The following is a 26,498-nucleotide window of genomic DNA, read 5'->3' on the forward strand; positions in this document are numbered from 1 at the left end:
ACAGTAATAGAAGCCAGAGCACACGGAAACGTCATTTACCTTCCCACCACAGCAATCGCCTATTTATCTACTTGTACTGGTGTGCTTTCAAACTGCTAGGTTGGCAGGAGCTGGAACAGAGCAATGGGAGCTCATTACGTTGCAGGGATTCGAACCGCCAACCTTCCAATCAGCAAGCCCAAGAGGCTCAGTGGTTTAGAGCACAGCGCCACCCGCATCCAACTTGTGTGTACATTATACTGTAGCATTCTATAAACTGATGTGGGTGGGAACTGAGGTGTAAGGTAGTTTGTTTATTTTTCTTCTTCTTCTTCCTTACATTGACTACAGCATCACGTTTGTACCACAGTCAGAGAGTGGAACAAGAGGGCATGCATGAATGATGCCGGAGGAAAGCACTTTTGTGTGCAATCCTTCAGAGAAATTGTTCAAGAACACTTCATCCGTGGAACAGATTTCCTCTAATTCTTCAAGGTCGGTGTCTGCATGGGTTATCTGCCAAGTAATTGTCAGTCACTTATGCTGAAAAGGAGCGGGGTCATTTTAAAGATCAATAGAAAACACAAACATTTTGTGTCATTTTCTACTTTTCATACGACACTATTAGAAAATTGCTACTTTGACAAAACACATTAGGAAAATGTACTGTGCTGGCATTTTAACCACTGAGGGAGCCGAGTGGAAAGCAAAATCAGGTGGATGGCAGCAGACTATTTATGCCAACTGGAAAAAGCAAATTTGTTCCCTTCTGTTCCTGCAGAAATAAGTCCAGACTTGTGCGTTCTTTGGAGCTCCTTAAAACAATACATTTCAATGACAATAGAACAATCAGGAGCTTTGAACTGCCCGCCAGTGGAGTTTCTCGTTTGTCTCCTCTTGACAACAATGTTTTGCCCATTTATGTCCCCAAAGCTCAGGCTACCTCCATATTCCAGTGCACAAGATGTTATCAGGAGGGCTAAATAAGAAGCCCTGAAGAGGGTGGCGCCAGCTCTGAGTGACAGAATAAGGAGAGGAGTTTCTCATATGTTGTCACTATGCTCTTAGCGCCCAGTCGTTCATTCTGTTGTTACTTTCGTATTGGTCTGAGCCTTTGACTATAGCTAGGCAGTTGTCCACACATGCTGAAAGAAAATAAACCATTTTTTAAAAAAATGTTATAGATATGTAAATTAACCCAATACAACTATGCTAGGCAATTGTGTTTATTTGCTTTGAAATTTTTTAGCCCATTCTTCATCAGTATTGATCCCAGATTATAGAAAACAAAATATCAACAAAAGACCATGCAAACAAACAAAAGCAATTAAAAAGTAATTTAAATAACAGCCATAAGTGCACTCTGAAACAACCTCTAATACTGCAGCTGGCTCCATCCTTCCAGCACTGAACCAGCAGTACAATCCTCATCATTTCTATTCAGCAGTACGTTCGGTTGAATCCATTGCAACTTACTGCCAGGCAAGTGAGGACTGCGACCTTAGTTAGCCTCCTCACATATGCCTGGACAAATTGGTATATTCTAAGTTGGAACTGAAACAAACAAAACCCAAAGTAGGCACCAGGCTCATAAATGGAGCACCATCCCAGAGAAGGCCCTTTCCTAGACATGTAGGATGCTTCCTCCTACTGAGTCAGACCACTGGTCCATCCAGCTCAGAATAGTTTATTTGGAGACTAGCAGGAGCCCTCTAGGATTCCAGGCTGGGTTCCCTCCCAGTCCTACCCAGAGATGCTGTGGACTGAACCTGAGACCTTCTGCATGCAAGCAGATGCTCTACCACTGAGCTACATAGGAGCCTTCCTCCTATGGCACTGCATAATGCCATATAATTTATTATGATGGAATATCAAGAAGAGCAATCTTTAGCATACATTATGGCTCAAGCAGAGACATCACCTTGCCAACAAAGGTCAGTATAGTAAAAACTATGGTTTTCCCAGTAGTGATGTATGGAAGTGAGAGCTGGACCATAAAGAAGGCTGATCGCCGAAGAATTGATGCTTTTGAATTATGGTGCTGGAGGAGACTCTTGAGAGTCCCATGGACTGCAAGAAGATCAAACCTATTCATTCTGAAGGAAATCAGCCCTGAATGCTCACTGGAAGGACAGGTCCTGAAGCTGAGGCTCCAATACTTTGGCCACCTCAAGAGAAGAGAAGACTCCCTGGAAAAGACCCTGATGCTGGGAGAGGTTGAGATCACAAGGAGAAGGGGACGACAGAGGAAGAGATGGTTGGACAGTGTTCTCAAAGCTACCAGTGTGAGTTTGACCAAACTGCGGGAGGCAGTGGAAGACAGAAGTGCCTGGCGTGCTCTGGTCCATGGGGTCACAAAGAGTCGGACACGACTAAACAACAACAACAACAACATGGCTCCAGTGCAGCCTCCATCGCTGAACAAGAGGCCCACCTTGGGGTTATCCTGTTCAGTGCCTTGTCCCATTACTGGACCCAGGTCTGGCGAAAGGTGATAAAGGGACATGGGCAGTCAACATTACATACTGGAAAGGTTGTCAGTGTGATCAACAAACATTTGTACAGGAAGCCTTCTGAAATCAGTAAATCATCCCACACACACACACACACACACACACACACACACACACAAAGGGTATTAACTTAACAAGAACCTCTTTGCTCCTCTATAGAAAGAACATGCTGGGTAAATAATTCATACAAGCAAAGTTTGATGTGGTTGTCCCCTATCCCCCTGGGAATTATTTAGAAGAACTCATTGTTTCTGTCTGGTTGCACAGATGTTGCAAGTGAGAGATGTGAGCTACTGGCCAGCTTCAGGCTCAAGAGACACTTACCTAGACAAGGCAAAAAAAATTACACGGCAAAAAAAAAAAAGAATTTGCAATTAAATGGCAATGTTCATGTAGAAGAAATAGCAAAACTTCATGAATTAAGCAAGTTGTATTATTTTTAGTGCTATGATTATGTAAAATTATGCAGCCTTTTCATTATATTTTCTGTGGTGAATATTTTATTTCATCTACAACTGGGGAATGCCTCGAATTCTCTAGCATGGACATTGTTTCAGATTCCATAGTGAATTATGTCCGTTACTGACAGCTCAAGTCAGATTCCACAATTCTGAAAACAAATCTTTCTTGCAAGGGAAAGAGGTACACTCCATAAGGACTGTTGCCACATATTTTCCACCCGTTCCAGTGGGAATTATGTTGAGTATATGTAATCCTAGTTCTTAGTGGATTGTGCTCTGGAATATTAAGGATGCTGCTTGGCAGTTTCCATTCCTTAACACAACATTTCCATATCAATAGCCTTCCTATCTCAAACAAGATTTTTGAATTCAGAATCCTCTAATAAGTCCATTCCCAATCTCCTAACACTGTAGCTTGTTATGGTTATCAACAAATTCTACCAACAAAGCTTCGTGTAAATTTCAGCCAATTCTAAATTATCTCATCTCTAGTATATGATGAGTAAATGGAAATACAGTTTCAATCAATGGGAGATTATCTGGTACGGCAGAAAAATAAATAAATATAAATGATCAATGATCAATGGCCATATGACTTCATTTGACAATATATGACTTGTACAATACTCTGGAGCAGATTTGAGGCAGGAGCTGAATGAGATAAAGTGTATTGCCAAATATTACTTCACTCCATGTTCCACTGATGGCAGTCTTATTGTCAGTAGAGTAACCTATGGATTTAGTGTATTTATCTTGTCTAACTTGTTGCAAGTCAGAGGGAAATGTAGGAAGCTAGCAATGCACAGTTGGTTAGAGTGTGGTGCTGATAACACCAAGGTTGCAGGTTCGATCCCCCTATGGGATAGCTGCATATTCCTACATTACAGGGAGTTGGACTAGATGATCCTCAGGGTCCCTTACAACTCTACAATTCTGTGATTCTATGATCTGATTCTATTATACTTTGATACTTCTGTCTTGCTTATACAATGCACTTCAGTTACTTTTTGAACACTTTAGATGCATGTTTTTCTTCTTTTAAATGTGTCTGAATAGGAAGGATTTGAAAGGCAGCTGATGTTTCTCCAAAGCAATGGGAAACACCAAAAGAATGGCAAACTGTAGAAAAACACAACATTTTCATAGAGAGAACAGGATATGTTTGGGACTACAGAGCATCCCATCTTCTTGGCTGAGTTGAAAATAAAAACTTTCTACATTTTCTTGCACATTACCAACAAAGGCATGCCATCTTAAGCTTCTTTGGGAAGAAGGATGGGATGTAAATATAAACTGAATCATCATACAAATGATAGGACAGCAATGTCTAACAGATTCCTATTGTTATGCATCAGGCACAATAGATTTATTGTTCTACCTAGTGAGCAAAAAAAGATAAGATACACCATATGGCCTCTCACAAATAAAGTGTCTTTAAAAAAAGACTTCAGAAGAAAAGTAAGCATGCAAGTCACTTTTACCGCAAGATCTTCAGAGTGTATTTATTCCACGGATAGATGAAAAGGTAAATCTAGGATTTAATGGGCATCCTTATTCAGAACAACAGTGTCATCCCTGGTTCTGCTCTGGTTAAAATATTCTTTCTGAGTCCACGTACAATTAATGATTAACTTCCATTATAGTTGCTCACCAACACTGTGTTGGGATGAAGTTTTGTCTCTCAATCACTTAGTCAAGGGAAGTTAGTACATGCCTCTAAAGAAATTGAGAGGTAGCTGGGATGTAATTTGTTGTGGCAATGCAGTATTTGGATGTGGGAAACAAGGTTCAAATCCCAATTCAGCTATTTGCTCACTGAACAAGGCACTCTCTCTAAGCCTGAACTAGCTCACAGAGTTGCCATGGGCTAAAATGCTGCTCTAGATTCCATGAAGTTAAATACAACAGACTGAAATGCTATGCACATTTTCCTTAGAGCAGGTCCTACATTACACATATTAATAAGTTGGATTTTTTTATGATGTAGGTATGTTCTATGTCCTGTCTGTTTTTCATTCATAAGAGACCTGTAATGCCCCCAGTCAAATTTCTATATCTCTGTACCGCTATTACTTTTCTTTATAAAGTGTCTTTACCTTTCTACAATATAGTCATTCAATGTATACCTGTCTTTAATGCCTTCAGTGTAACATGAATCCATTGTAAATGGTGTGAGTTTCATTTGGGGTGGGGAAGCAACTATACAACAACAACGGCAGCAGCAACAACAACAACAATAAAGAAGTTCCAGATTGCCTGCTATCTATATTAAAAACTCATGCAACCAGAAGAACTACATTTCCCAGTGTCCATGGGACCCTGCTTGTTCAGCACTGAAGGTACCAAGGACCAATAAAGGCCTTTTAGAGAGCATTCCCTGCAGTTGCTACCAAGGAAATTTCAAGGAAGGAATTGTTACCGTACTTTGATCCTATGCTGTCATATTAGCATATTGTACACTTGAGTAAAATTATTCCCACTGCAGATGTTTTAGCATAAATGACTATTAAACCCTCACTCAATCAATCGTTGGTAGGGAGCCTCATATTTGTGCAGCTCAAGGTCCCCCGTGATTCAAATGATCCTACACTGCAATCCTCTTAAAGGCTGTACAAGACCCTCACATACAAAAAGCAAGGGTAATAAATTCTAAGAAAAAGTTCTATGCTACACTCAAAAGTTAGAGCACAAAATTGCACAGAAGAGGCTTATTAAAAGTTACAACATATTATTAAAATACCCTTTGAAATATAAAGCATAAATTAAATACAATGTTCCATTTTTGTGTCTCCATAATATTTCCCTTATTTCCAATTTGTTATCTATTGCTGAGCACTGTACAGTTGTGTATTTCACAGATTTTCATTAAGGTGATGTTCACTGCTGGGGCTGCATTCTACCAATGAATGTTGAAAGTTGTATATTGACAATTTTCCCGGTATGTGTTCGTAAAGTGATATATGTGCATTTAATTACTTCTGCATTGCTTGAGACCTGAACTGAATACCTTAAGCTCTTTCAGTCTGAATATCTTGCACCAATATACACATTGCATTTAACAGGTGCTTCATATTTCAAAATATATTTTAACAGTGTATTATTACTTTAAATAAATCTGCTTTGTGCCATTTTGTAGCCTAACTCCCTGGGTACCGTGTCCTCTTAAAAGCTTCAGATTTAATCTACAATTCTGAACATGCCTTAGAAAATAAGGCTGCAATCTAAACCCCACAATCTGAAATACTGGGGAGGGCGGTGTTGGATGGGGCAGGTGTCTCTCTCTGTGCGCATCCTAAAGCAGTTCCACTAGTCTCTGTCCATGGACTGATGCTGACATCTCTCCTCCAGTGCAGAGCTCCCCATTCTGCCTGGCAAAATTACTGGCAGCAGGAATCCCAGCAGCGGTAGCCCATGGAAATCTCCCAAACAAAACATTCCAGGGGCAGAGAAGGGCTGGACAGACCTGGAATACACTAGTTTCCAAGCCAGGCTGACTGCCATGGTTTGAAGACAGTGAGTCTGATCTGGGCTCAGTTGCTATATCAGCTCCAGGCGTAGCACCGAGCAGGATTTTGCCTGCCTTATGTCCCTGCTGGCATGAATGGCAAGGCTGCAGATGCAGCAATGGCTATGCCACTTCTACACACCCCACTGATGTCCAGGCAAGTTTAGGATTAGTCTTACTCGAGTAGGACTTACTTCTGAGTAAACATGCCTAGAATTGTTGTGTTAGGTTTCTTACATGCATGTTTCGGAGTGATTGTCCTGGTCCTTATCTGTCGGTATGTCTGGAGTGTACAGGCACAAGACCAGCCTGGGCTCTGCACCCCTTGAGGAGTGTCCAAGAGGTATCTGTCTTTTCCCAGGATGCATCACAATCAATGCCATAAACAGAGAGAAACTGAGACCACAGGCCCTGTAAATCAACCAAATCACCCTTTTGTATAGCAGTGTGAAATACATGTTGCATCTCTTACACGGCATGCCCTTTTGGTCTACTTTGTTAAAACCAATGACAGCAAAAAGGGGCATTGCTAGATATCTAAAAGACTCAGGACAGAGGCCCGTGATACACATCGATGTAACATTTGCATATTCTAACTAAGTTGCAAATTTAGGCTGACTTTCAGAGAAAGAGGACCCCCTCCCCACCCACCCCAAAAACTCCAGCTGTCAGGTATTTCTCTGAGCTAAGTGGTACCAAGAGGATTTTCTCTGCCCAGTACATGGCACATGAATTGGGCTCTCTCCCCACCCAAAATCTATTGGCAAAAACTGACGCTTAGCAAAATGTAACAAACATCTCTGGGGAAATTAAGAGGGTGAGTGTCTGGGGTCTCACTAGCACTTGGCTTTGTAGCCATCCTAGTCACCATGTAAGCGAAGACTCGGTGCTCAGGCCCTCGACAATAAATAACACTTCTCTCTATGGTTATATATGTGTACCTACTATGCACTTAGGTGATTATGAACTGACAAAATGGTCTCTCTGGCCAATGGAAATATATACCACCATAAATCTGTCCATCTTCTAAGTGCCAAATAAATCATGGTTGTTTTTGCTGCAACACACTAACACAACTACCCCTTTTCCAAAGTTTGGGCTTAGCTATACCAGATGATCCAGAAGAAGTCTGGAGAGCAGACGAGTTTGGATTTTTGTTCCTGATTAGTCTTTCCCCTATTAAAAAGTAAGCCAACTGAGTAAATCAATGGAATAAGCACCCTAAGGCTAGAAAACTAAGGAGAAAGTCCCTGATCTCATTTGGAAAAAGACAAATATTCATAGTGGTATGGCCTGAACACAGGCATCCCAGCTGCATTAATCAACACATGGCAGTCCACCCCCCCTGAGAACTGCCATCTTCTGAGTGATTGCACGAAATGAAATTCATGGGGCTAGGCTGAGAATGGCGGAACAAAACTGGCCTGTTATAACACGGCAACAAAAGTGAGACAGGTTGCAAGGGCTCTTAAAATGAAGGCTTTCTAAATCATTGGGAAGGCATAATAATTAAAGTCTCAGAATACAACCATTACAGACAAAAAAATTAAAGCCATAAAATAGAAGCACTTGGGCAGCAGTGGTCAACAGGCACCAACCATTCTTTAAAAGTACAGTGTTGATTCATATTAGAAAACCCTTTTCTCCACCATTATATTACTTGCCCATGGGAACAGTGTGCCTGTTCAGATGTCACATAATAAAAAGAAATTGAGGTATGTCTGGAGGCATTGCCAATGGGCTAATCTGGCCCTTTATTTTTTTCAAGGTATCTTTTTTTCCCCTTCCCAAAATCTTATGTTCAAAGAACAGAATAAGTACTCTAAATGGTGGAGGAAACATAAGAAATAAAATAAGTAAATAAATAAATATTTCCACTTTCTTTCTGGATAGCATTTATTATCGATATAAAAGGAATATAAAAAGGTCATGCAGCATAAGTTTTAAAGTTATTTTTTAAGGAACACAACAGAAGAAAAACAGAGAAATTGTTAACCAAACCTAGTATCTTAATGTTTTATTTAGAGGCATCAATGTTGAGTTGTAATCTGGAAATATACCCTAATGTCATATTTCCTTATTGGACTAGAAAGAAATCTAACACATTTACTACTACTGTTCCCTCTTATTGTGCTTTTATTTGCAGCAAAATCGCCTATGAAGTTGAATCTATTCTGAAATGCAGCACCAAGGTTTGAAGGGTGGGGGGACCCACAATGATTAAAGGCCAGAGATCAAAGAAAGAGAGTGAATTGTGTGTGCATCCAAGTATAAAAGCTGCAATAGGTGTAAAGGCTGCAATGCTTTTAGATCACTACCACACAGAGTATGAGAGTGCAACTTGGTATTGTTGAAGAACATTACAGGAGGTTGTTGGGAAATAGTTCTTACAACTCAGATAAATCATAAAGGTAGAAGGCACTACTAAAACTCTACTTTTAGAATCTTGCTGCATCTGATACTACTACCATTTAACATGTTTTATTGCCAACAGTTTCTTAGGCACTGGACAGAAAATAAGTAAGCACAGGAGGAGTATAGGGAGAGGTCACAGTGTGATGAATGAACAATGGGAAAAGGATACAGAGTCCACTTTTAACAGTAAAGTTGCAGGTAGAGGCTTTGCTGAAGAAATGGGTTTTGTGTAAGGTTGCAATGAATATTCAGGAGTGAACATTTTTTATATGAAATGAGGGGTGTAATGAGAGGTGGGATGTCCAAAAATGTCTCTCCAAAGATCATCAAATGTTGACTTTTTCACACAGCCATTTGCCCATGTTCATTTTCACTTTGGACAGCTGTTTAGGCACTTTTTTTATTCCACTTCTCCTTATTTCGCACACTGTATTACCTAGCCAATCAGGGATCACATGGTGAATGTGATTACTGTATGTTACAATTCCATACTGCCAATCAGATTTCACATTGTCGCAATATTACAAACATAGCTAATTCATTGTGAGGGTCATTCTTTTACTCAGTTGCTTCACACTGCATGGATAAGTGGGAAGGAACACATAATGAGTGGCGGGAAAGGGGAGTGTGCATACAAATGTTGCAGCTTACAAGATAAGATGGGCAAAAATCATCAGACCTGCTACTACCCTCCCCGAACCATCACCCATGGAGATGAGCTTTTCAGTGTCTGCGAACAGGGCTGTGAAGTCTGGAGATCTGTTTTGATTCAGCCACAATGTCATGTATAGAATAGGAAAGACAAGCACCTTCATGAACAGAGAAGGGGAGGATGCCACACCATAGGCAGAATTCTATCAGAAGCCACTGAGACAGGAGCATTAATAGCAGATGAGTTGGTGCAGAATGAAGAATGCAGGAAAAGATGAGAAGGAAGAAATGGGAAGACTGCCTTAAGTACTAAAAGCTTGTTGTGGAGAAAGTACAATACTTGTATAAATTTCCTGGGGGGAAGACAGGAGGAATGTGGGCCCATGTCACACCAGTACTAAGAGATCATAGACTGCCTATGAGCCACTGAGCCAGTTTTACAGTATTCTTACATATAAAGCCCTAAACAACTCTAGAACAGGTTGTCATCTTGGCTGTAAGTCCTGGAAGACCTGTTTCCTGCCTTACAGGCCTTTTTCCACCTGACCTGGGAGCATGGGGCCCAGGAATCACTCCAGCTACAAAAGCTAAGGCTGTTGTCTTGGCTGTCTTTGAGTGCAGATGCAGGTCATTGAACCTGAGCTTCCACAGCCACTGCCCAGTAGATGTTCTATGCTTATGATAATATTTTATTCTCTTGCTAACTATGCTCTTTTAAATGTGCATTTTTATACTTGACTTCCTATAGTAAGTGTCAGGGAACTGCCATCAGTGCCGGAGGGAGAGAGCAAAATCCAGAGGGATTCCAGAGAGCGTCCCGGGATCGGGAGGAGCAGCCCATCTTCTGGGGAAGAGAATCAGCGTAGCACCAGTGGAGAAGGGGGGCAGATGGGGGAAGCGGTGAGGCGGTTCCATGACTCCTTGCCGGGGACCAGCAGGGAGAGTAGGGGTCCTCCGCTGCCCAAGCCCTCCTTGCGCAGAAGGCTTTCGCGCAGAGAGAGTAGGAGGAGACTAGGCGTCAAAGAGCTTCTTTGCTGGAAGAAGTTTAAGAAACGCCCACTGACGCATTCTGCCAGCGATTGAGACAGCCACGGGTGAGTGGCTGTCCGGACAGAAAAGATTCACTCAGGCAACCCAGCCAGGTGTTTGCACCGGCTTACGCACGAGCAACCCCTAGAACCATTACAGTAAGGCTTTGTTTTGATTTGATTTTTTTGTTATTTTTGCCATGTTAAATGTGCATTCTGTAGTTGACCTCCTTTGCGATGTTTTATTTTGAAATTTTTAATATTTTAGTTTCCTGTCAATTATGTTGCCTTAAATGTATACTTTGATGTTTTTATGTGTTATTAACCGCTTTGAGGATTTTTTTCCTATAAACATATAAAGTGGTATAAACATGAAATGAATAAGAAGAATAAGAATACCTGGAAGATCAACTCTCCACCCCATTCCTCAGTAAGGGCATTGATATCTACAACTGGAACCTGGTTAGTCCTCTGATAGCCTGATGATTTATGGTGAGACAGAGGTGGGGTTTTTCACTGGTAGTACTGGTGTTGTGGTAGGCATTTCCTGCAGAAATATGAGGCCCCATCTATACTGGCATCCCGCCAGTTCTTGAAGATGCCACCTGTTCACAAAGGCATTGCCTTGATCTCTTGACGCAAGACTCGTTTTTTATCACTTTTAATTGGATTCTTTTATTGTACATTTTAACTATGAGTGTTTACATTGTAATGTTTTAATGTGATGGGGTTTTTGTTTTAATTACGGTTTTCTTTTAACTATTGTGTATTTTAATCATGTCTGTCTTGTGTAACTAATTTCCATATTTTGCAAACTGCTTAGAGCTTCCATTACAGAACTCTGTCACTACAAGTTTCATCAGGCCCTTTAAAACCATATATCATAAATGAATGCACCAAAATATGTATATAGCTGTATTCCATGCAGCAATGGCATTTGAATTTAAAGCATTGCAGCTAGCAACAGAAATTATGATCTGTAAATGCCCTTCCAGTTGGTGAGGATAAGATCATCTGAACCCTCAGCAAGCAATTTCCGTAGTGTTTAATTGGTGGAGCCATATTGGGAATCATCAAAAAAGAAAAAACACCAGGCATACACTGCATATTTGCTAAGAGAAGGAAGGAAATGGGCAATAACAACAAAGGGATTATTGAGGGCACAAGATTGTTAAAACTTAGGCAATATCTACATAACCTTTCACAAGACATAACACAGTACACCTCCTGCAGATAGTATAATTAACACAATTGTGGTTAGCTTGAATATCTTTAAAACGTAGTCATCTTAATTTCCTAAATATCCTTGGCAGTAATTCCTAAACTGTGGTGTAAGGACTGCTTGTGGCCCACAGGATGTTTGCAGGTAAAGTTCAGTAAAGTACTGAAGGCCTTTCCAGACCAAGCAGTGATAAATGCTGAATTAACACTCAGTTTCTCATTGTTTCTTTATTAAAAGCAACAAATATATGTTTGTGTGTGTGTGTTTCAAACATACAAACAATTGCAATAAAAGCAGCACTGCACCATCCCTTTTATTAAAAGTAGTCAGCTCCCCAAAACCTGTTGGAACAAGAAGATCTTCACCTGCTGGCAGAAGGACAAGGAGGGAACCAGTCTATCTTCTCCGGGGAGGGAGTTCCAGTCTGGGAGCAGGTACTAAAAAAGCCCTTTCCCACATCCCCACCAAGTGTGCCTGTGAGGGTGGTGGGACTGAGAGGCCTCCCTCAAAGATCTCAAAACCAGAGGAACACGGTCTTTCATATAGTTTGAACCTAAGACATGCATAGCGCTTTACAGATTGCAATGTAAGGATCTGTCAGTTTAAGTTCTCCCACTTTCTTATTTTTCCAACCTTCAATTCAGTTCTCCACATTTCTGCAGCAATTTGTGATTAAAAAAACACTTCTGCGTTTTAGTGCAAATTTCTCTTAATAAGCACTTTTTCTATGCATTTTGTAAGCATTTTCTCCTAACAGAATGCCTTTCTCACGTTATGTTCACTAATACACTAATACATTCATGTAAAATGTCTGCACATTTTACATAATATATGCATTTTTGTTATCATTGGTTGGTAAGAGAGCTGCATCACAAAATTCAGATAAGTATGAATTGCAAAGGATAGAAGTGAAAATTTGATAAATTCGCCTTTAAATACAAACAGACTTGAATTTCTCCTCCATCCCAACTCAAGAGACACTGAGCACGTGCAATCCAACCAAGCAATACTTTCCCTTTCTCTTCACTTCATATGCCCAGCTGCATTTGAGTGTCAACAAACTGAGTTTTAATTCAATTTCTAGCAGCCTCTTATGTTGTGGCCATAGCATAATACAATGTGCTGGTGCACAAAGAACAAACAAACTAAAGCAGTGGTCTGCAGTACAATGTAGCACTAGCCTAAGAGGAATATAGTCACATAAATGATTGTGTTAAGAGCTGACAAAGTTTTTCTGTTGTCTGCTAAAATTCTAGTCACAAGTAAAATAAATCTTCCATGAAAAATTCCAATCTGTTCCCTTAAAAAAAAAAAGATGGTGATTATAGGGTTCTGATTTGGTTTGTTTCTTCACCACATTGTTCTTAACCATATGGTGAAGTGTAGCTGCATGGTCACTGGAGATGCTCTGGGGTACTGTACGTACTATAAATGTGCTTTTTAATGTCAAAGACTTCGCAGGCTATTGTTAAACCATTTTATAGCTGTTCCTTTCATTTCTATGTTCATTACAACACCACTGTATAATTTACTGCTTGGCAAGGGCTTTGGGCATAGAGCCATGTACAATAATTGTGTAGCTTTACATAACTTCTTATAGAAAAAATTAGCTTTGTAAGTTTGGTAAAGCGTTGAGTCATTGTTCATTGCAAACTTTTAATTAAACAAAACATTCAATTTCTTTTTCTTTTGCAACATATCAGATGATTGTTTTCCCTTTACTTTAAGCACTTGAAAACTTTTTCTACCCAGGGAGGCCATCCCCCCGCCTTCTTCTTCTTTTTAATTGTTTTTATTAAAGATTTTCTGGGGTTACAAAAGTACATGCATCGTTTCTATTTTCAGATCGTAAAGTACTTTCTATGGATCATTTTGTTCAATGTGAGACTTTAATGTTGTAAACAGTATTATTCTGAATTTAAGAATGTTCTGGTGAAAGTCCACAACCACCATTTTCAATCCGCTCACAACCACACACAAACCCTTTTGCCTAGCACAATTCCCACCTAGAGCTCCCAGAGTACCATGGACCCTAAATGAGCATATGTTTTATCTGTTGAGTGCACTACAGCAACACAACAGCTGTGCAGCAAAGTATAACATGCAGAGGCCCAGGTGAGCCTTTATGTTGCTAAATAAGGATAGCCAAATCTTTATGCAAGGCTCTCCTTGGCAATAATTCACAAGTATTAGCCAATGCAAAATATTGCAGCCCACCTTCTAATGGTGACTCACCCAGTCCATATTCTCCCAGACCCTGCATTACCTTCCAAGCTGAATTCAAGCGGCTGGTGGCTATGAACCACCCTGTAGCTATTAAGAGCATGTCTACCATAATGTTTAAGCATACCACCACTATGAACCAAATAATGCCTGCAAGGGAATATAAACAAGTGTCATGGATGGCTGCACCTAAACTCTAGAATTACTTTCTTAAGAAGACTTGTCCAAGGTTGTAGGGATGCAAGGCTACTATGGATGTTTTTGGTCACATGGTTGGAGTGGTGTGGAGTATGGCAGAATAATTAGTACACTGCTAACAGTCCCAAGTCTTTGGGATAGGGCAGTCTACTTCCAGTAAATAAACAACAGCCAGACTCCAGCTTCATTACCACAGTCGTGCAACACCCACATAGTACATTTAAAGCACATGGCTTCCCCCAAAGAATGCTGGGGACAAAATCTTACCCTCCACAGAGCTATTAGTCCCAAAAACTTTGATAAACTACAGTTCCCAGCATTCTTCGGGGGAGGCAACGTGATTTAAATTGGAGTCATAGCTGTCAACTTTCCCCCTTTTAAAAGAGAAATTCCCTTATTCCAAATAGGATTCCTCGCAAGAAAAGGGAAAAGTTGACAGTTCCATTTGATCAGGTCGTCCTTAGGACACCGTGCAAAACTTTTGTGCATGGGCAGCAGAGTCTGGAAGCCCCGCTAGATTATTGTGGTGGAAAAACCCAGTTGGTCACTTCAGCCAATGCATTGTTTAATTCCAGAAAAGTTCGGTGGGAGGCTGTGCACGTTTACCCACTCTCGCTTAGTCAATCAAGTAAGCGGCACAGGAAGCCCAGCGCGCCCGCTATTGCCTAGCAATGTATCGATCGGTCTGTATATTTACAGCCGGTGTCAGATTTCGGCCTCAGTTCCTCCCTTCCCATAAACTGTCGCCAAATAATAAGTATATATATATAAAAAATGCACGCAGCCGGCCGTCCACAGGAAGATCCTTTATCGACAAGTGTTAAAACTTGAGTTTTGTTGTGGGGGGACGGGACGGTGCGCGTCAAGCTGCAATCTCGCGCTAGAATGAAAGCCCCGCTGATTGCTCAAGAAACGCAACTTCGTACTACTGCACGTATGCATGCATGAACGGACCCGGGGTTAATGAACCCTAGGCCGGGAGATGGGCCAGGCACGAGGATTTCGCCTAACGTCCTGCGTGGCGTCACGTACGCCTGAGCAGGGGAAGCCGACGACGATGCATAGCAAGCCAAGTCGTCATCTGTGTGTGTGTGTTTGTGAGTGTGAGCGCGCGCGTGCCCGCCCGCGCACGTTTGCAACCAGCGGCTCTGGCCCCCCGTACGCGCGCTGCACGGGCAACGCCCCCCTCCGCCCGGGACGCTCTGTTTCTCAACAGTAAAAAAAACCACAAACCCACACGCCCCGCCCCTCGCTCCTTGGAATGCCCCGCCCCTTCTCTTCCCGTAACCGCCTCCTCCTCTCGCCCGCCACCACCCAGCCCCGCCTACTCTGTGATTGGTCCAGCGCGCTCCATCGCCGAGAAGCAGGCGCCTCCCTCTCGCGGCTGCCTCAGTTCCGCGCTCCGTGCTCGAGTAAGCAGTTGTCCTCCGCTTCCGAGTGCCAGGCGCCGCCGCCTCTGAGGGGAGAGAGGGAGGGAGGGAGGAGGGGAGAGAGCAAAGTGTCATCATTCCTATGAATTGGCTGGGCGGCCACAGCGATAACAGCAGCGCCGCTCCGCCTTCCTCTCGCCGGATACCTGAGGGCAGGCGGCAGCGCCGGCGTCAAATGGGCAGCGGCGACAGCAGCCGCACCAGCCGAGGGGGCGGCGGCGGCAGGAGCTGACAGAGCCGCAAACACACCTCGGGTCCCAACTTCCCTCGTCGGGCAAAAGGCAGCCGCTTCCCGTGAGGGGAGAACTCGAGGAGGAGGAGGCGGCCGAGCAAAACTTCCTGCCGCCGAAGAGGACGGAGAAAGTTGCCGCCGGCAGCCGAGGAGGGCAGGAAGCGCGGGCTGGTCCCGCCGGCCCGCTCTGGCTGTGACGGCGCCCGCCGCGGCTGTGGCGGTTTGGTGACGACGGGTTGCCCCGCGGGCGCCGCCGGCCTACAGGGGGCGCTGAGTCCCGGAGCCCCGCGCGATGCCCGCCGTCAGCCTGTTGCCGCTCTTCGGCAGCCCCGCCGGCCCGGGCGCCCTGGGCGGCCCTCTGGGCGGAGGTCCCTTGGGCGGGCCCGGAGGCAGGAAAGCCCCCGGCCCCAGCGGCGCGTTCCGCCTGACGGAGAAGTTCGTGCTGCTGCTGGTCTTCAGCGCCTTCATCACGCTCTGCTTCGGGGCCATCTTCTTCCTGCCGGACTCCCCCAAGCTCCTCAGCGGCGTCTTCTTCCACTCCAGCAGCAACCTCCAGCAGCAGCAGCCGCCGCCCCCGGCGCACGGGGAACACCAGCGCCCGCCGCAGCCGCCCGGAGCCGGGAGTAGTAGCAGCGGCTATGGGGCCGGCGGGGCTGCCGCCGTTGCAGAGGAAGCCGCGGAGAACTTGGCCAAGATCCGCGAGGACCACGAGCGAGCTTTGCGGGAGGCGAAAGAAACCCTCCAGAAGCTGCCCGACGAGATCCGCAGGGACATCCACCAGGACAAGGCGAAGTTTCTGCTGCAGGACAAGTTGGGCAGGAGGGAGGCGGGGGCCGCCGGGCTGCCGGACTTGCCGTTCCGCAAACCCGTCGGGGCCGTGGGAGGGGAGCCCACCGACCCCGCCATCCGGAAGAAAAGGGAGAAGATCAAAGAGGTGGGTGACTCCTTCAAAGCAGCTCCCCCCCTCCCGCAAATAATAATAACAATGATAATACAGAAATTAACTTCCTTCCCTACGATCCCGAAAAGTCACCCTTTCGCTTTTGTGTGGCTCGGTCTTGTGTTCTTCTTGGGTACTCTCTCCGCCACCTTGGCGACCCTCCCTCCCATTTTTTCCTGCAATAATTTCATTGTTGTCGTTGTCGGGCACGGTCCTGTGTGAGGAGGAGGGCTTTTGACGTGAGGAGGAACTTCTAATGGGGAAAAGACACGTTTCATTCAAAATAGTTTAAGCGCTTCTGGTTTTCTTCGAGCTCACGGGATGATGATTTAAATAGGCTATGTCAGCTCTCCGATCGTATCTGAAGCTCAGCTTTCTCTTGTGTTGGCTTGAATCTTATGTCTTGTCTCGAGGTGTGTGTGTGTGTGTGTGTGTGTGTTTGCTTGTAGGGGTTTATTTTGTGCCAGAGTACATTTCTGCTTAAGTGCTACTTGAGATTTCAGCGTTCAAAAGAAAAATCTAGCCGGCGTGCTGGACAACATAACAAATCCTGACGATATTATGTAATTTTCTAAACTAAATACATCTGTGTTACGTAACTTCCTAAACTAAATTTGTCTAACTTTTCAAGTCAGATCGCTAAGAGGGCTTAAAAGTTAACTCCAGTATTTTGCTTAGTAGCAGAAGTAACTGTCATAAAGCTTTTTAATGACTGATGGATGTCCTTAACTGTCAATATATTAGTGATTGCCTGGTTAAATGTCCAGTTTTGTCTTCATCCATCTGCCGATTTTACAATGTTCAGTTTTCTCCCTGCTCATCTGCTTTGTCAGTGTTACTGGAAGTTTTCCACATGTGCAATATTTTCCTACTATTTGGGAAAAGTTGGGAGGAATTGTACTATTACTGTAATTGAGGCCATATGTTGGAGAAATTATAGGATTATATTGATACCACTTCTTAAACATCATGCTTTATGGATAATACACTTCATTGTTCACTTGGATCTTGTTAAACTTTTAAAACACAGTAATAGTTGAAAAGTGGTCCTGCTTGTGAGGCACTTCTATTAATCATGAAACACACAGAGATGTAGCAATCCTATGCATACCCTGTGGGCAAAATGGCATACATTTTCTTGCACCCTAATTCTTCATGGGACTAACTTGCCCATAAGAATTGTTTAATATGTGAAGTGGCCCACATAATGTCTTTCATGTTCTTGCCCAAACTTTTGATTAGTGCACAAACAAGTTTAAAAAACCCACATACACAGACACTTTATTGAACACCTAAGTTACTAAGTGTGTCTCCATGTGTGCTTTTAAGTAACTGCCCTATTCCTGGTGAAAGTCTTAGTACTTCTGCTACTACTACTACGAATAATAAAAAGCTGGTATCAGAGAAGACTTGGGTGAAAATCTTGAGTAGGCATACCTAACATCAATACAGTAACTGATTGCTAATGAGTGGCTATGTACATTGCTTTTGACTTGGTGGAGTATGAGACTTTTGAAATAGACAACTCTGAAAATGTTCTGATGACTGTACCAATAGTGATTGCTATAGACCAGCTGTAATTGTGTGTATGCCTGCTAAGAATTAATTTTTTTACAATGTTGAATTGCTTGAATTCCCAGTCTAATTCCCAGGTTGAATCACTCAGTAAATCATCTAATTAAATTTAAGATCAAAGCTGCTACTGTTATCAGTGACTATTTGGCTGACACATCAGGCTTGTAATTACAGGAGTCTGATTTTGTGGGTCTGTGATTTTTACCTGTGCTGCGTGTTTCTATGATAAGGGCAAAGTGGTAGTTCTAGTTCCTATATCAAATGCTTGGTGAAATAAGCTTAAGTTTGTTTTAGAAGTTTTTTGTTTCAATAAAAAGGGGACACACAGTGATACATTGTCATATCTGTTGTGGTTCCCTTGGTTTCTGTTTAAAGTTTTGTACACCTTTTAAACTAAATCTTATGAACAGATGGCAGTTAAGCAAAACAAGCCATCACCATCTTAGGAATGTGTTAACAAATCTTTTGATGCTCTGGCCTGCATCTTAAGAAGCTACTGTAATATTTCTTTATCAAGCATTTTCCCAGTAACTACTAGGATCATGTATTCCATTAGATACTGTGTGGGCAAGTGGTATGGTCATTGTCATATTTGCAGTAAGTGGTACAAAATCACATTGTTGACCATGGATTGTGACAGAACCATGTCTGTCCTATTAAAGTGACAGTAGCTTCCCAGGTGTACGCTACCTGGGAAAGCAGTTAATTTGCCTGCTAGCTTTCTTAGGTAGTTCAGCTTACAATATTCTATGCACCTTTTCAGGTCAATCACCACTGAATTTCAATGAGGCTTCCTAGTAAATGTAAAACAAGGATTCTGTCACATGTAGGGTAGGCTATGGTACATAGTCTGCTGCTTCCACAGGAGAACTTCTTCATTGGTCAGTCCTAAGTCTGAAAGTAAGGGCTGTGTATGGAAAGGGATCATGTTTTGGATTCAGAAGGCTTCAAGTTCAGTCATACTGAGTTCAATTGTATATTTCTAAGTATATGTGCCTAGGCTGAATTTTTGTGTGTATCTTACTTGCAGCAATCATAAGTAGCATTGTCTTGTTAATCTAGTAAACTGCAGTTCCCCTCATTAGAATTTCTTTCATTGGTTATTATCAACTGTTCATATTTACGTGCATCACAGTCCTCTTATCTAGAAACAGGAAACTCTATTTTTGTATCCTGTATAACCCCTTCCTGTTGCCTCAAAGCTAACATCATATTTGCAGAGGAGGCCTTCAGATTCGTTTTTTCTTTTCTTTTTAGAACCTGGCTGTTAATGTATTAAAGCTTTTCTCTTGTGCCTACTACAATATTAAGATGTTTTGTTGGATTTATATATGTCCAAGAATTACATAAGTTTCTGGGATTTGTATAGTGTACTGCAGGCAAAAACCTGGTCGGGCATGATGCCCGATTCATGCACGCTGGCGTGGACATCTGCAACTTTTCACCTTTCTTTTGAATATTGCAAACTGGTTTTATGATTCAGTGGTATGAAATTTGTGTACATATAGCTGCATCTACTAGTGCTGCTATATATTGACTTTGTTGGTGACGACTGCTACTTTCCCAAATACATGGTGTTAGCACTTGAAACTATATCTTGACTCAAGCCAAAATGAAAGTATCATGACAACCTTACTTTGTCTGTGTTTGCTTGGCAATCCTCATGGATTTCAGTGGGTCTTCCTTGTAAGTGTGTTAGAATGTAGCCAAAGTGCAGTGTTGTAAATTGCACCATTGAAATAATAAGTGGTGTTGGCAGCAAAACTTAATAGAGAAGTATTCTTTGGTTACATATATGGCAAACACACTGATAATCGCTGATGGAAAGTCTTAGTGAAGTTGGTAGGCTGGCTTCCACAAGTAATGTGTGTTAATGCCATATGTATGTGGTGCATGCAGCTGCTTCATAACAGCAAAGCAAATCTTTTTAAACTTGCTTTTTAAGGATTACAGTTTTGGCAACTCACAACTTGATTTTAATGGGCTGTTCATTTAATGTGCTTGGAATTACAAATGGAAGTAAATTGTAGCTTATTCTAGAGGAAATAAAAGTAAATGGAATTTGAGCAACAATAACACAGCTCTCCTAACTTTGTAATGAGAGCTGATGTGTTGTGATCAGAGCAAAATGGATTCAGTGTTGTTTGAGTAGGTTTGGTATCGTAAGTTGTAAGATAAATTATATTTTGGTTAGGCTGTTCCAACAACAATGGTTCATTGCAGATCACCAGGAATAATATCTAAACACTTCACATTGCTTTTAATCTCATTAGCGTTGAGGAATATCACGGCTCTTATAGAACAAGACTAAAATCCTATTACAGTTCATTGGAAGCAAGTTCCATTGTACTTGCAGGGACTTACTTTTGAGTAGGTAAGCATAGGAATGAACTGTACTTGTTTCCTGAATTTTATGTGTTCTCAAGATTGTTTGTTTATCCCCTCCAAACAATAAATAAGTTGTATGGTCCAAAATTGCAACACAGTTTAGGACAGAGGTCTAGTGTCTTTAAGGGTTGAATAAAAGTGTTAAACTATTTATGTAAGGCATAAGAACTGTATCTTACATTGAATCTAGCAGCCTTAGGGCCCTTAATTAAAGAAAGCAAAACTTTGCATTAGAAGCAATTGACAGTGGTTTAGTATTTCACTGACTAAAATTCACATGGAGACATGTGATTAAACTTTCCTGACACTGCTTTTTTAGCTCTACCTTTGATAATTGCTGAATAATTATTAAAATATAGCTTTGCTAGTTCTGTTGTATAAAAAGAAGAGTAGGGCTGGCTTATGTGGTTCTCGTTCTCCACCCATCTGTAGCTCTGAGAAATGCACTCCATATGTAGCCTTTCAAGATTAAAAGTAAAAGTTTCACTATGAATATCACTGTTAGTTTGACATTATAATTAATAGATTTATATTGGTAAAACATGTTCCATCTTTGAAACTTAGATCTATTTGCACCTGCTAAAGTAATTATGAATAGTTTGCAAATTGTGCTAGACCAAATAAAGTTTCAGTGAGAGTACTATCATTGGAACTTGGCAGAAATCTCCCAAGTCAAATGCATGACATAACTATGCTGACAGAGCTTTAGTTTTTCACTTAAAATAAATCCATGGTTACTATACTATAATAAACTTTCATTTTTAAAATGTGGGTTTTTTTAGTCATAATTGTTTTTGGTAAACTTTGTGAAGGACACCTGGAACCTAGTCACTTTCTTCCACAAGGCATGTCTTTTGCTGCTTGTGGGGAAACTACCCATATGTCCTTTCTTCTACCTGTGACAGTGCAAAATCTGATGATCCCAAGACGCTGACTACTCAGTTTACTCATGTCTCGCTCCACAAAAATATTCTTCCCGTTTGGATATGAGCATGGAATTGCTATTGATCTTTGTGCCTTATCAAAATAATATACAAAAATTCTAAACATAAACAAAATTGCAAGATTTGAAAAGGAAGTGCATAGAGGATATTTAATATTTTTTATTTAGTTATTCTACAGGACTCTCTTATGTTATTCCATCAGGGTTCTATAGAAACACAATCCCTTACAATGTCATCTTCTCCAACTTAAAGTATCAACAAGTATAGATGGTCACAACATCCAAATTTGTAGTGATGTGGCTGATAATGTATTTTGTAAACTTCATTCGTATACAAAATAAACAACCACCAAATAGCATAAAAGAAGTCAGTTTACCCCTCCTTCCTTTCATCTCTATTACATTATTGGTTGCTTTCTCAGCTATAGACGACCTCCATATGTTTCCTATTATATCATAGGTCTACTCCCAAACCAGTATTCTCATAGCTGTGTTCAGTAGTTCAGCCAGAATTGTAGCTCTGTGAGAGGTAAATATAGTTCCCAGGATGTTTCGCATCTTAATAAAGTACTGCATTCACATTTGAGCTAGTTTTTATAACTTGATGACTTTAATAATGCCTGGGGAGGCATTATTAAATGGTGTAATTGCATCAGCTTACCTGGGCTGCAAAGACATCCCAAAAATGACTTGGAAAAAGCAGGAATTTGAAATTGTATCTTTAGGAACATTTGAGAGTGGACTTCAAGTTCCACTTTCTTTTTTTAAAAAAAGGTTTGCTTGCAAATAGTGCAGTCTTAATTATAATTCAGACCATGGTTGTGATTCCCCCCCCCCCACTTTTGATTTTTCTAGCTAAAATTCAACTTATTGCTGGAATATTCAAGAAATTATTGCAAAAAGACCTGAGTATGTTTATATTTATGGTCTTAGTGTAGGGTTTCACACCACTGCAGTAGCACAGCTGAAAGAGTTTGTGATTTTACCAGGTGGACTTGCAGAGCTAGAGAAAAGTGTGTGTGTGAACATGCAGAAAAAGAAGCATTAAGGGTTGTGAGTATGGGTTGTGCAGAGTATGGAAAGTGTTGGGGCCATGCAGTGCTGTTCTGAAATAAATGCACTTTCTTCAAGTAATTAGAAGTTGCAGGAGCAGCTTTATTATGTGGTGATAGCAAGGCACAGAAATAAAATGCCAAAACAGAATAGCCACTGCTGGACAACAGTGTATTTGATAGAGGAGGAGCATCCTCAATCTGTCTCTCTGTCCAAACACCAGGTGCAGACTCTTGAAGCTTATCCCAACATCAAGAGGTTTTGTGGTGAAGAAGAGAGAGGCACAGCTGAGTTAGGTTAGGTCCACCCAGCTTACCCATCCAAGTTTCAGTAATACATGGCAGGTCAGCCAATTTGATTGTGGATGAGCGTGGTCTTATTATAAACTGATCTGACATTCATTAATAGCACCATCAGACCAGAAGACTCGGTGGATAATCTACCAGTAACTTCTGGAAAAGTGGAAGGGCTGAAATGGGAGATGGGGTACGCATTCTAGATCTCTGCCCCAGATGGTTAGCTCCTCCATTCAGACTATACCTTGCCCTACTCACCAACACTGACATCAGGGTAGCATCTTCTTAACTCGCTGCTACCTGCTCACCTAGACACATCTTAACACTCTCATCATAGTTGATAGGGCCACAGATAGTAGACTAAGTAAGGCCCAATAGTGGACAAATCCCACACTGTCAGTGAGAACAGCTACAGCATTTGTCCCCCTGTTTCTCACTCAAGGGAAACAACACCAAACCAAACTTCCCCTCTCCCAGGGTCTCACAGGCCTGTCACCCACAATACCTGGCCTACAATTTTGTATCCTGACACACCCATACTCCTATAACTCCTGCAAGTGGAAATCCCCTTTGGTGTTAATTCTGCTGCCCGCAGCAAGATTTGCCTTTGTGCGAAGATGTGCTCTGGATCACATCCCAGCTCATCTAGTCAGTCAGCAACCAAACAACACTGCACTCTGCTGTCAGCCAAAAAAAACCTCTTGCAGGCAGGAATCACACCAAGAAGGAAACTCTCAGACTGGTGCAGGTAAAACACTACTGTCTTGCCTCCTGGGATTGCAGACCAGACTATAAATGCAATATAGAAGAGTGTATGTATGTGTATATATAAGAAGAGTGTGAGTGTGTGTACATATGAACTTTCCTCAGTACAGTTGAGCAACCCAGGTTGTATTTGTGCTTATCTTGAAAATGTAGAATAGACTTAGGTCAAAGTTTAATTGGTTTGTGGATCACATCATAATCTATAAAACACACACACACCAGAATGGTTTCTCTTCTTACAATCTAGTACTTGACTATTAGCATATGTGGAAAGCCGGTTTCAGTCTGTTTCATGTTTGACAGGTATAAATTTGGCACTTGGCTATGAACAGCTGGTACACTAATAAGGACCAATAATTCTGTTAACATGGGGGTGCTCACCTCACATGTGGTCCAGGTCCAGTTTTAGGTTTTGTTTCAAGGGCTTATGGTGGAAGATTGGCATTGGAATGTGTGTTGTAGATAAGCAGCACTTTAATAAAGTATTTCAGGTGTTTTACTGACATACAATTCTGAGATGAGAGAAAACTAAATAGTCAGAACACTTGAAATATGAAATCTCATCCAAGATGAGGAGCAACACTACTGTGTTTTAAAATTACTGATTTTATATATACAGTGGTACCTCGGGTTAAGTACTTAATTCGTTCCAGAGGTCTGTTCTTAACCTGAAACTGTTCTTAACCTGAAGCACCACTTTAGCGAATGGGGCCGCCTCCTGCTGCCGCCATGCCACCAGAGCACGATTTCTATTCTCATCCTGAAGCAAAGTTCTTAACCCGAGGTACTATTTCTGGGTTAGCAGAGTCTGTAACCTGAAGCGTATGTAACCTGAAGCGTATGTAACCTGAGGTACCACTGTATATATTTATAAATATGTAACTTGCTTTTAACATTTTTATTGGCATTTTTAATGAATACTTCAGATTGTGTACTATTAAACCACTTAGAGGTCTTTTATTGTGGTAAGAGGGTGTGTGTGTGTGTGTATTCATACATACATACATACACACACACACACAAACACACACAACGTAGAATAGCAAGAGAACAAGCAATAATGAAAATTTAAGTTTTCACCAGATTTTGTTGTTGGCTAAAATGGTTTAGGAAGAATTCTGTCCAAATGAGGTGCAGCAGATAACTATGGAGAGTACGGTAATTAAGAAGAAAAAAGCAAGGGCTGCCAAATGACAGTGTGTTCACATTGCCACCTTAGAGTGCAGTAAAGTTGTCCTCCCCGCCTTGTCCATTTTACAGCTTCCCCTCCTCCCAGTTGTTCACATCAGCACAGCTTTATTAGTGTCAGGTTTGTTTTTGTTTGTGTATATACCAAGCAGTGTTGAGGGGACACGGATGCCTTTACTCTATGCAAAGGTATTTACATATTGGCTAGAGACAAGTTACAAGCAACTTAAGGACTCTAACGGGTGTGAAGCTGGTTTGACAAGTTACAGCAAAACATATGGAAAACATAAACAAACAAACAACTAAACATGCAACTAGACATATGGGAAAGCTTTCAGACAGTAAGAGCTGTTAGTGGAATTGTCTCCCTTGGGAGGTTGTAGACTCCCCTTCCTTAGGTGTTTTTAGCTGAGATTCCTGCATTGCAGGGGATTGGACTAGATGACCCTTGGGGTCCCTTCCAACTCTACAATTCTATCATCCTATGATTCTAACAATTTATCAGGCTGCAGTATTTTATAGCAAAGTACAGACTTGATCTGCATTTTGGATAACGTCAGATGAACAGGGATGAAAAACGCAGCACTGGAAATGCATTGAGTGCACAGTACATGGGAGCGTGAGCACAGTCTGAGTGAACACACAGTTGTTGCTGCCTTCCCCATTATCAGATTTGTCAGACCAGACATAGTAGAAGCATATGTTCCACTATTTTTCATAAGATGGCACTCATGGTGTTAAAATTAGCCATACCAAGGAACATCCACATTTAAAACTATCAAGGGGCAGAGAAAAGTGGGAAATCTATTTCTAATTCTACTACCTTTCCTCCTTTTACAACCTTTCCTTCACATGATTGGTCTAAGCACCACTGATCACATCAAACAAAAATGTCAAGAATAATGCTTCCTCCCCGAAGATCTGTCTGCTCTCTCCCTCAGCATATGGATTGGCTATTGTATTGCTTTCAAAAACTGGCCTGTGATACAAGTATACACACCAACCAAAATGTAGTAGCTTTATAAATTATATTCTTGACATTTTTGTTTGATGTGATCAGTGACACTTAGACCAATCATGGGAAGGAAATGTCATTTTCTGTGAAGTTGTCTTCTTGAATCTTTTAAGAAAAGCTGCCTAAACTTTTATGAAGTCTATTTGAATGGAAGTTCCAGTGGTACCTTGGTTTATGAACTTAATCCGTTCCAGAAGTCCGTTCTTAAACCAAAGCGTTCTTTTCCATAGCAGCGGGGGACTCAATTTACAAATGGAACACACTCAACAGGAAGCGAAACATGTTCTGCTTCCAAGGCAAAGTTCACAAATTAAAACACTTTCTTCCAGGTTTCCAGCGTTCTTAATCCAAGTTGTTCATAAACTAAGCTGTTCTTAAACCAAGGTACCGCTGTGTTTACTCAGCTGTTGCTTAGTGGCAACCATGGCATGGGGATGGAACAAAGACTGTGCTGCTGTGGGAGTCCTGTGAAATATTA

The 26,498-nt window shown here is 41.7% G+C and overlaps 1 protein-coding gene and 1 long non-coding RNA gene across 2 annotated transcripts in view; one reads left to right on the top strand and one right to left on the bottom strand.

The window, feature by feature from the left end:
• Window positions 1-278: 278 nt before the first annotated feature.
• Window positions 279-15,637, bottom strand: LOC309366713. The gene is made up of 2 exons (XR_014166849.1): window positions 15,524-15,637; window positions 279-1,124 (listed from the first exon to the last, which is right to left on the bottom strand). It is a non-coding gene; the product is annotated as an uncharacterized lncRNA (long non-coding RNA).
• A 376-nt stretch (window positions 15,638-16,013) lies between these two features.
• Window positions 16,014-26,498, top strand: part of MAN1A1 (mannosidase alpha class 1A member 1) — a 54,799-nt gene continuing 44,314 nt past the window's right edge. Inside the window, exon 1 of the mRNA XM_081905446.1 lies at window positions 16,014-16,791. Coding sequence (XP_081761572.1) covers window positions 16,150-16,791 — 642 coding nt within the window. The 5' untranslated portion in view covers window positions 16,014-16,149. The remainder of the gene's footprint in view (window positions 16,792-26,498) is intronic.

This window comes from Podarcis melisellensis (assembly GCF_964234715.1).
Source record: "Podarcis melisellensis genome assembly, chromosome: 3".
NCBI lineage: Eukaryota > Metazoa > Chordata > Lepidosauria > Squamata > Lacertidae > Podarcis > Podarcis melisellensis.